Genomic DNA, 10,642 nt, shown 5'->3' on the forward strand with positions numbered 1-10,642 from the left:
CGGCCGGGAAGAAGAGAGGTTCCTCCAGCGTGGACATCGCTGGCTGCTGCAACTTCCGGCTGCGGGACAGGCTCGTCGAGCTATACATTCTGCAAGTGCTGCGGAGCAAGTGGGAGGACTGGCGCCGCGACTGGGTCTACATCAACATCAGCCCCCATGATTGCCTCACACTGCTGGAGACGGCGGCGGAGCCCCACAGACCGACCTGGGAGGTGGCCCCGGCGGAGGACGAGCGGATGCAACCAATCCTGAACCGCATCGACAATCTACGCCAGGCGGGGCTGACCTCGATGATGGTGGTGGCCGATTACTTGCGCCGCTGCCTGGTGCCCCTACGGGAACACGCTCGGTCCACATGGATGTACACAGGCCCGGTCCGCCTGGATGTACACGGGCCCGAACGACATCACGAGGACCCATATCAGCGCCGAGGGGGACCAAGAGGAGGGAGCACTGGTGACCTTGCTAAGGGTGGTGACCGGCGTCGATGACTTCACCCGGGCGGTCATGCCCCGAGAGCAGCTGGCGCTTTACGCGGACCCGAGCCGGGTGGCGCTGCAAGCGACGCTGCCAGAATTCGACACACGGGGTTTAGTGGACTGTCCGGGGCGCCGGAACCCCAGGACTATTCAAATCCTAGGGGTGGATGAAGAGGCAGGGACGCCGCGGGCGGCAGGCCACAGGCCGGCCGTGGAGCTGCTGCAAGCAGCAGCCATCAGGCCGGCGGTAGGGGCGCCGCCTGTAGCGGAGCGGCGGCCTCGGGGGACAAAGGGAAACGCCCCCGGTCGTTCGTGCCCCAGCCGTCGTCCTCGTCGTCGCCATCGCCTCCACGACAACCGCCGGCGGCGAATGGCACGAAGGAGGGAGGCCAGGGCGGAGGTCAAGTCCAGGGCGCACGGAGTCCGGGACGGAGGTCAGGTCCAGGGCGCGGGAGCCCAAGGACCAGGGCTGGGCCGACGGCGCAATAGCGGGCTCCCGAGCCGACCAGCCGCCGGATGGAGGCTCCATGGTGGCCCCTCAACGGCCCAGGGGCCAAAGCCCCCCGTCGAAGAGGAGGAAGGCGGACCCCGAGCCGAAGCCGCAGGGCCCGGACTTCAAAATTCCCGAGTCCCGGTGGCAGTACCACGGACCGAAGTCCACATAAGTTATTTCCTTGTCCTAAGCGTGTTTGCCCAGATATTAGTTTGGGGTACTGACCTTTTTTTTTCAAGCTGCCCAAGGATCCCGCTGGAGACCAGAGGTAGCCAGAGGTGCCGAGGTCGGCTCCCGCTACCGGGCTGAGCATGCTCGCGCCAAAGCTGAGCGCGCTAGCAGAACCGGAGCCGCAGGCGCCCCCCTTCCCTTAGCCGAGGGCAACGGCCGCACCCGAGCAGCCGGCGCCGTCTGAGCCCGCCCCGAGCACTCTGAGGGAGGAGCAAGCGTGGCAGTCATCGGGGACCCTGAGCGCTTCTGCAGAGAGGGCTCACAGGGGACGCAGCACCCATCTGCCATCAAGCCAGGCCCCAGAACCTCTCCTGGACGTGCTCGGAAGCGCCCGAGAGGTTATCGTGCGGCTGGAGGCAGCCGTGGCGGTGGAGCGAGTAGAGCTCAATAGGGATTGCGCCGCCCTCGTCGAAGAGAGGGGCTGGCTAGAAGAGGTCGGCAGGCTCCTGGAGGCCTGGTTCGCGTTGGCCCGCGCAACCCACGAGAGGTCGATGCGCGCGGTGGCAGAGGAGCGAGAGGCGTTGGAGGAGGTGCGCGACGAGGCCGTCGCCGCGCAGGAGAAGGCCACTTGCATGGAGCGCCAGGCGGCCGAGCGCGACCAGGCCTCACGGAGGCGGGCCGCGGAGCTGCTCGCTCGGGAGCGGCTGCTCCTTGCTCGGGAGGAGGCGGTCGTCAAACGCGAGAAGTCCGTGCAGTCCACCCAGGCAGACTTAGCCCGCCGGAACGATGAGTTCGAGCGGAGCCACGCCGAAGTCCTTTGTCGGGAGGAGGAGGTCGCGATCCACGAGACCGACGTCGAGATCACGGTGACGGCTCAGGATGCCCGGGAGGAACAGATTGCACGGCGTGAAGCCGAGGCCGCCTCGTCGTTGTCGACCCTCAATGCTCAGGAGGAGCAGGCCGCCAAGTGGGAGGCCGAGCTGGCCGCCAGGGAGCAGGCCCTCGCAGCCTTGGCTGAAAAGGAGAAGCGGGGGCAAGCCGAGGCCCCGACCACCAGTGGCGTCCCGACCAGTGCAGTCGAGGTTATCAGCCTTGAGGAATGGCTGCAGATGACGAGGGGCGAGCTCGAGACCGTCATGGCCGAGCGGGCCAACATGAAGCTGATGATGCGAGACATCCTTCGTCAGGCATGGAGGTCCGTGAGGGAAGCCGGGCTCGGGCACGTCAACGTGGGCGAGAAGGGGATGGACCAAGAGGCTATCGGCCACCTCGCCCTTGGCTTCGAAGAGATCAGCTGGCGTCTCAAGGCTCTCCTAAGGGCTGTGAAGGAGTTGGCGTCCCGGGAGGGGTGCGCTCTGGCCTAGGCAGTGGCCGAGCACGTCCTTGCCTGCTATCGAAGCCGAGACCCTGCCTTCTCGTTGGAACCAGTCCGGTAGGGAGTGGTCGAGGTCGAGGAAGCGGTCACCTGGGATGCTGTTCGGACGTCACTATCGAGGTGGCGGCATGCTTTATGCGGGAGCCACCCCCGGAACCGAGCAGTGGCAGCAGCAGCGAAGCGTCCTCACCACTCTTTGCTTAAGTGGTAGGATTACCCGAGAACCCTAGAGACTCGGTAGTGCCCGAGGTACTGCCAAGCCGACCGAGCACCACGTCCACCATAAAGCACTTTAGTCAGCCATCGCCGTCCGTACGGTACACCTGACTACTATCTTTTCTATCGTTCCGGAAAAAAGCAAGCACGTGGGCAGGGTTTTGTGCGCGAGGAGACCATCTCGCCGAACAGATTAGAATGCGAGGGTCCCGAGGATAACTCAGGAAAAATAGTTTACTGCGTATGTAAGAATGGAAATTCATATGACTTTAGTCACTCACCGGACAAATGTCAGCCTTTTGGCCGACCGATCCAGGAGGGTACGCGCCCCGAGCTCGGGGTACCCGGGAGGTTCCCTAGTACGGAGTGCCCGAGCACTAGAAAACATGTGAGAGAGCCAGGGGATAGACGGTCCCGACCACTCATGCTCGAGTGGTAGGATTACCCGAGGACCCCATAGGCTTGAGCAGCGCCCTGGGCACTGAGGCCCCTGCGGTCGGGCTGCTTTATTCTTGGTTGTTGATCTGTAATCTTTAAGAAAATAGAAAAAGACTACTTTGTTTGGTGCGCTCATTTAGTGCGGTACTCATTATAGACTGCTCTCGTTTTTGAACTGAGACCTCTCGAATACCCGGACCGACGAAGTTTACAGACAGAGGCATAACCAAGAGGTCCAATGGCGCCTGGGATAGGACTGGCCAGACCGAGCACCGACAGCCCGCCCCTGTGTTCTAGGCGGTCCCGACCACTCTTTACTCAAGCGGTAGGATTACCCGAGAACCCCAGAGGCTCGGTGATGCTCGGGGCACTGCCATGCGACCGGACACCACAGCCTACCACAACAGACTTAGGTCAGCAGCAACTACCTACGTGCATACCGACCGAGATTCATTTTTATCAACGAGAAAAATGAGAGCGTATTTTTCTCGCACAATCGAGCATCCCACCAAACAGATTAAACATATGAATTCTAGAGAAAGAACTCGAAACGAGAATGTATATTGACAATTTTGTACATAAATGGTAACTTACATGGTTGGTGGCAGCCCCTGCCAACTTGGGCTGGGGGGACCCCTGACCTGGTTGGCCCAAGCACAAACATGTCTTCCTAGGGATAGAACTTGCGCAGATGCTCGATGTTCCACGCGTTTGGGAGCGGCTGCCCATCCTCCACAGCCAGCCAAAATGAGCCTTGTCGCGGGATACCGATCACGGTAAAGGGCCTTCCCACATAGGGGACAGTTTATTCTTTCCTTCTCGTGATTGAGCGCGTCGGAGAACTAGATCCCCAACCTCGGGTGACCGGGCCCGGATGTGACACTGATGGTAGCGCTGTAGGCTCTGCTGGTATCTGGCTGCTCAGACGGTGGCGCGTCATCGGCGCTCCTCCAAGTAGTCGACGTCGTCGCGCCTTCGCTGTTCCTGTTTGCCTTCAGAGTAGGCATTCACCCGAGGGGAGCCAAGAGTGAGCTCGGAGGGGAGGACCGCCTCGGCGCCATAGACGAGGAAGAATGGAGTCTCCCCAGTGGCACGGCTTGGCGTGGTCCGGTTGGCCCATAACACAGCAGGCAGCTCGTCGATCCACCCTTTCCCGTGCTTTGCGAGCACATCGTAGGTCTGGGTTTTGAACCCCTTCAGTATCTCAGCATTTGCACGCTCAACCTACCCATTGCTCTGAGGATGAGCGACAGAGGCGAAGCAGAGCTTGATGCCGAGGTCCTCGCAGTAGTCCCCGAATAGGACACTTGTGAACTGGGTGCCATTATCGGTGATGATTCTGTTCGGGACGCCGAAGCGACTTGTGATACCGCGGATGAATTGGAGTCATGTTTTTGATAACCTTGATGACTGGGACTGCCTCCAGTCACTTGGTGAACTTGTCGATGGCGATGTAGAGGTACTCATAGCCCCCGATTGCTCGGGAGAATGGACCCAGGATGTCCAGCCCCCAGACCGCGAAGGGCCATGATAGAGGGATGGCATGGAAAGCCTGAGGTGGCTGGTGAATCTGCTTTGTGTGGAACTGGCATGCCCTGCAGCGTTGAACCAACTCAGAAGCGTCCGGAAGAGCTGTAGACCAGTAGAAGCCTTACCGAAAGGCCTTCCCGACCAGCGTGCGAAACGATGCATGGCCACCACACTCGCCCTCGTGGATCTCTGTGAGAAGCTCACCGCCTTCTGCTCGGGTGATGCATTTCAGGAGGACAACGTCCGTGCCGCGCCGATAGAGATCCCCATCTACTATAGTATAGCGTTTGGACTGCCGTGCGATCCTCTCGGCAGAGGCATCATCCCCGGGAAGGATATTTTCTTTCAAGTACCCTCGGATCTCGTCAATCCACGAGGCATCTTGAGAACCGCCGGCAAGCGCAGTGCAGTCACCGGGTGGCGGCACCCTGATGGGACTTCCCACTGAGGGCGCCACCTTGGTTCCCTCAACTAGGCTCGAGGGTTCCCCTACGTCCTGGTCGGCAGGCAGGATGGAAGGCCGTGTGAGCCTTTCTTCAAAGGCTCCGGCAGGGAGGAGCACCCTGGAAGAAGCCAGGCGAGAGAGGTCATCGGCCAGAGCGTTGTCGCGGCGAGATATGTACCGGAGCTCCAGGCCGTCGAAGTGCCTCTCTAGCCTCCTGACTTCCGCCACGTACGCCGCCATCTGAGGATCCGTGCACTTGTATTCGTTGGACACTTGGTTGACCACCAGCTGGGAGTCTCCCTTGACCAGTAGGCGACGAATCCCAAGGCCCACCGCGACCCGGAGGCCAACGATGAGGCCCTCATACTCCGCCATGTTGTTGGTTGCTCGGAAATGCAGCTGCACGACGTACCAGAGTACTTCACCCGTTGGGAAGGTGAGAACCACTCCAGCCCCCGCGCCTTTCAGCGTGAGGGAGCTGTCGAAGTGCATGACCCAGTACCCTGGCGCAACGTGCTCGGGATATGCGGAAATTTCTTCATGGTCGACCTCGGGGACTGGCGTCCACTCCGCCACAAAGTCAGACAGGGCCTGGTTCTTGATCGCCTGGCGGTAGAAAAAGTGCAAATCGAACTCTGCCAGCTCCACTGCCCACTTGACGATGCGCCCAGTGCCTTCTCGGTTCCGGAGGATCAGCCCCAGTGGATATGTTGTTACCACCGAGACCTTGTGCGTCTGAAAGTAGTGGCGCAGCTTCCGGGAAGTGACGAGCACGGCATAGAGCAGCTTCTGGGCTTGGCAGTACCTTATCTTGGTGTCTCAGAGGACTTCACTGATGAAGTACACCGGTCGCTGTACATGGCGCGTCTGGACTGTGGCCTCACTTGAGGGCTTGTCACAACCCCCGAGCTCAATGCAATGGTCGGGGCTAGCCGAGTGCTCAGGCACTCGGTGAGGTCGTGCCACTCAGTCTGGTGGATCTCGCACCACTTTCCTAGTTCAGGCCTTGCGGGAGCAGGCGCCCTCGAGGGAGCAGGAGCCCTGGCGGGAGCTGGAGCCCTTGTGGGCACGGGCCTTCTGTCGGCAGCCGCCCGACGCGCTGGCTTGCGGTCAGGGCCCTCTGCCGGCCTAAGGGCAAGGGCCTCAACCGGCACGACAGGGGCAGCATCGCACCTTCTTCTCTTTTTCTTTTCCCACCTGTCAAAGTGGGAAGAACTTGGTTGGTCGGCAGCGGGTTGCTCAGGGCGCGGGACATGCCACGCCCGAGCCTCCGCCACCTTAGCGCACTTGTTGGCCAAGGCAAAGAGTTCTGCGGTAGTCTCGACCTGGTGCGTCCCTAGCTTCTCGAGCATCCGCTTGTCGCGGACGCCCTGCCAGAATGCGACAATGATGGCATGGGGGTTATCCGCGGGATGGTGTTGCCGACCTGACTGAAGAGCTGTATGAAGCGCCGCAACGTCTCCCCCTCCTGCTGCTTCACAGCGTGGAGGTCGCACTCCAGGCCGGGGTGCGTGAACGTGCCCTGAAAGTGAGCCACGAACTGGTAGCAAAGATCATTCCAGGAACTAATAGATCTTGGGAATAAGTTCATAAGACAAGAACGGGCAGAGCCCCTCAAGGCTACATGGAAATAATTGGCCATCACCTTACGCTGCCACTCGCTGCTTGGACGGCGGTGGTGTAGATCTAGAGGAACTCGATGGGGTCGATGGACCCGTCGTACTTCTCTGGTAGTTCTGGCATGAACTTCGTGGGCCAGTTGACCTGACAGAGCTCGCTGGTGAACGCACGACAGCCTGTGCCATACCCTGCGGCGCGAGCAGCACCCTTGGGAGGCGAACGCCGACGCGCTGGGGAGCCCCGGCGGTCATGGGCCGACATAGAGGAAGCCTGGTCCTCTGCCTCGGCCTCGTGCTGGGATTCCCGATGGTGCTCGAGGGTGATGCGCGCATCTTCGGTGGCCCTCCGCTCGTTTAGATGCAAGCGGAGGTCCTGAGCTCCGGTTGTGGCTAGGGGGGCGGCACTCCGGCTGGAGGCCCCGCGGCCAGTTCGGCCACCACCTAAGGATGGCCTGGCCTTGGTTGCGCCGCGGTGGGAGGTGGCACGGGAGCTTTTGGCCAGCACTTGCCGGTGAGCCGTGCCCACCAGAGTGGCTACCTCCTGAAGCCAGCGGCCTTCTGGGGTTTCCCCCGCTGCCTGGACAGGCAGGTGCCTGAGGAGCGCTTGCGCCGCAAGCAGCGCGCTCCCAGGACTGGCGTCGCCGAAGGCGAGCCTGCGCCATAACGGCGCCCGACGCTGTCCAGATGTGAATCTTGTGGCAAGAGTTTCTGCCACATGCTGAGGGTTAGGCGGCACATCTGCAATAGCGGCGGAGGCCCTACTGGGCCCAGCACCATTGTCCCCATGAGAGGGGAGCGCCGTACAGGCGGACTGTGGCTGCTGCTGAGGGGCAGCAGAGACTGGGGCCTCCTGGGCAATGGGCTCCATTTCTTAATTGGAGCTGGAGCCGGTGCATTGGAGGTGATGTTCACCTGCTATCTTTTCTGTAGAGAACAAAACGAATTCCGGGATGCAACCCCCCTACCTGGCGCGCCAGCTGTCGGAGGGTGAACTCCTCAAGCGGGGATCTGGGGGGACCCCCTTTGAGATTCAGCTGGGGGGATGATTCTGAATCCATTTCGCAGGTGAAATAAACGGGCGTAAATGAGATGTAGGTGGAATGGAACGATCGGATGCAGGAAGTAGTAAATGCTCAGGAGATTTTTAGACAGGTTCGGGCCGCACTGAGCGTAACACCCTACTCCTGTGTGAATGCTATAAATGCTCTGAGAATGTCCCTCTGAGTATTTGTTGGGTTACAAGAATATTTTTCTAAGTCTAGAGCTTCGTGCTCCTTGTTTTTCGAGACTTGTCTTTAGCTGATCCCGAACTAGTCTCAGTTCAACTTAGCTCATCCTAACTTTTCTTTCTCCAGGGAGCCCGCCCCGCATATATACCCGTCGGGGCGGTAGCATGCCCAAAAAGGATGGTGCGAGTTCTGAGGCACCATAAATGGAAAACAACCATCATGAACTGCTGCGCGAGGTGACGGGGAGGGTTGAAAATGCTCCCCCATCCGGTCTTGTTCGTCATCATGCCACTTTTCAACGGGCGCTGCGGGGAGGGCCCACCGGGCAGCCACCGAGTATCCCGGCGTGCCCACCCAGTCAGAGCAGGTCTGACATAGCAGGGCGGCAGACGGGGCGTCTCGAGCTTTGCAACGTTATCCCGAGGCGCGCCGGATGACACGCGATGGGACCCGTGCATTAAATGTCCCTATGCCTCCCTACCAGGCCGTGGCAGGGACTAACAGCAAGCGTGGGGGGAGCAGTTGGAAGTGACAGGCCACACACCCTCTTAAATGCAGCATCGGGCCTCTCACCAGTTGATACCTCACCGCTGGGCCTTGTGGGGACCACCGACAAAGGACATCTTAGACCCTCGGGGAACCGAGTGCTCGGGGGCCACTGTTCGCAGCCCCGAGCACTCTCTCCCAAATATGCCCTTTCTTGGTCCTCAGGGAACCGAGTGCTCGAGGGCCACTGTTCACAGTCCCGAGCACTCTGTCCCGGAACTTGGCTTTTCTTATCATCGGGGAACTTGGGTGCTCGGGGGGCCACTGTTCGCAGCCCCGAGCACCCTCTCCCAAAACTTGGTCTTCTCGTACCTCGGGGAGACAACCCCCGAGGGAAGGCGCAACGTGGCACTCTGCTGTTCTGACCTCGGGACTCGGGACCCCCGGTTCCTGTGTCACCGACACCTGTCCCACACAATCAGACATTTGCCTTTTTTAGGCTATCTCTAGTAGATACTTTAAAAATTCATCTCTTATAACACTATTACAATATCTCTTAACACTATTACAATATTCTATTTTTTTTAATCTCCGACAGATACTCTATTTTCTACCTTCTATTACTTTCTTCATCTCTTCGGGCTCATGGTCATCCACTCACTACAGTAATACGGCAGCTCCGGACGGTCGACAATTTTGCCACTCCTCATGCTACAGTAGCTGGCACCCGCATCAATGCAGTGACACTGTAGCACTCGCTAACATTTCTGCTGGAACTTGCTTGCGAGCGCTGGGAGTCCGTATCAGCTATTGTATCACTCGATGCCGGTTCTGTTGGAGGTGGTCTTACATATGTCCTCCCCTGTCCAAAAGAAAGCCCGTCTATGCTTTTTTTTATAGGGTACAATCACGACCCACATAACTCACACTATGTGAAAAAACAACAAAAGTAAGAGGTCATAATCATCATTAGTGATGGATCGATAGATGTAAGACCCGTCACCCCGAACGCATCACTTATAACTTAGACATAAGTGACGAGTACGCACTCATTACTTATGAGCACATCAGTGACGGGTCTAGATCTAGATACATCACTGATGAGTACATATAAGTGATGGTTAGATATTCAGACCCGTCGCTGATGAGCAATTAAAAAAGAAAAAAATATATAAAAGAGCAATTAAAAAACTGAATTAAGTGCAAAAAAGTATTTCTGCTTAAAAACTTGTGCAAATTAAAAATGGCACTTTGCACATATTACCACCGAAACAGATAATACAGCTCGAAAGAGCAGAATTTCAGCATGCGCAACAGATCAGAACTCAATTACACAAACACAGATTCTCCGGTGTATTACCGACTGGATCAAGCAAAATAGCTGTGCAAACAAAAACTTTGGTTACATTACTATTCCATAGATAGTCCCACCTGATGCATCTCAAGAGAAAAACAAGGTAAACATTCTTAATAGTAACTTTCGACAGATAATGGAGCTTATCATCAGATTAGAAGAGAGAGAGAGGTTCCCTTGCCCTTCTTGTCACCATCGATTTCATAGTGCTTGCACATCTGACGATGCAATTGAAGCGTCAGATGCCTCTGGAGCACTAAATACACAAGAAAGATGAAAAAACAACAACAAAGCTGAGACAAAAATACCTTGATAGCGTGCTGAGAGCCTGAGAGTAGTGCTTGCAGCTTTGGCACTGCAGCTTCAGCTCTTGCCCATCAAGACTCAACAAATCAAAAGATGAAATCATTGTCCAGTTCATTTTTCATTCTCTCTGAAATTTTCTGAACACAGGGCCTTTCATCTCCACGCACCATGCTTGTGGGTAGTAGGACACCAGCCCAGGGCATCGCCAACAGGAGCGGAGCAGCTGCGCAAGCGGCATGGCGGTCTTCTCCAACACCTTGACGGCCAGGCGTGTGAATCCAGCCGCCACCGGACAGATCCTCCAGCCGTCGCTCAGATTCGGCCGTCACCAGCCTGCACCCCATTGTCCGCACCGCCGCCGCCATCTGCATCACAAACCACACCAGATCTGGAAGAAGAGTGGGTCAGTGAGGATGGTGACCTTGGCGAGGTACTGTCTCAGAATGATGCCGAAGCAGCCGTGCAGAGTGACCGCCGCGAGAGAGAAAGAGAGGGGAGAAA

The 10,642-nt window shown here is 57.9% G+C and overlaps 1 protein-coding gene across 1 annotated transcript; it reads left to right on the top strand.

The window, feature by feature from the left end:
* The first annotated feature begins 384 nt into the window (after positions 1-384).
* LOC133886299 (uncharacterized) lies at positions 385-2,507 on the top strand. The gene is made up of 3 exons (XM_062326047.1): positions 385-913; positions 1,456-2,276; positions 2,331-2,507. Exons 1-3 carry the CDS (start codon positions 385-387, stop codon positions 2,505-2,507), a joined length of 1,527 nt encoding a protein of 508 aa, XP_062182031.1.
* The last annotated feature ends 8,135 nt before the right edge of the window (positions 2,508-10,642 follow it).

The sequence above is a fragment of the Phragmites australis genome, chromosome 12 (assembly GCF_958298935.1).
Source record: "Phragmites australis chromosome 12, lpPhrAust1.1, whole genome shotgun sequence".
NCBI lineage: Eukaryota > Viridiplantae > Streptophyta > Magnoliopsida > Poales > Poaceae > Phragmites > Phragmites australis.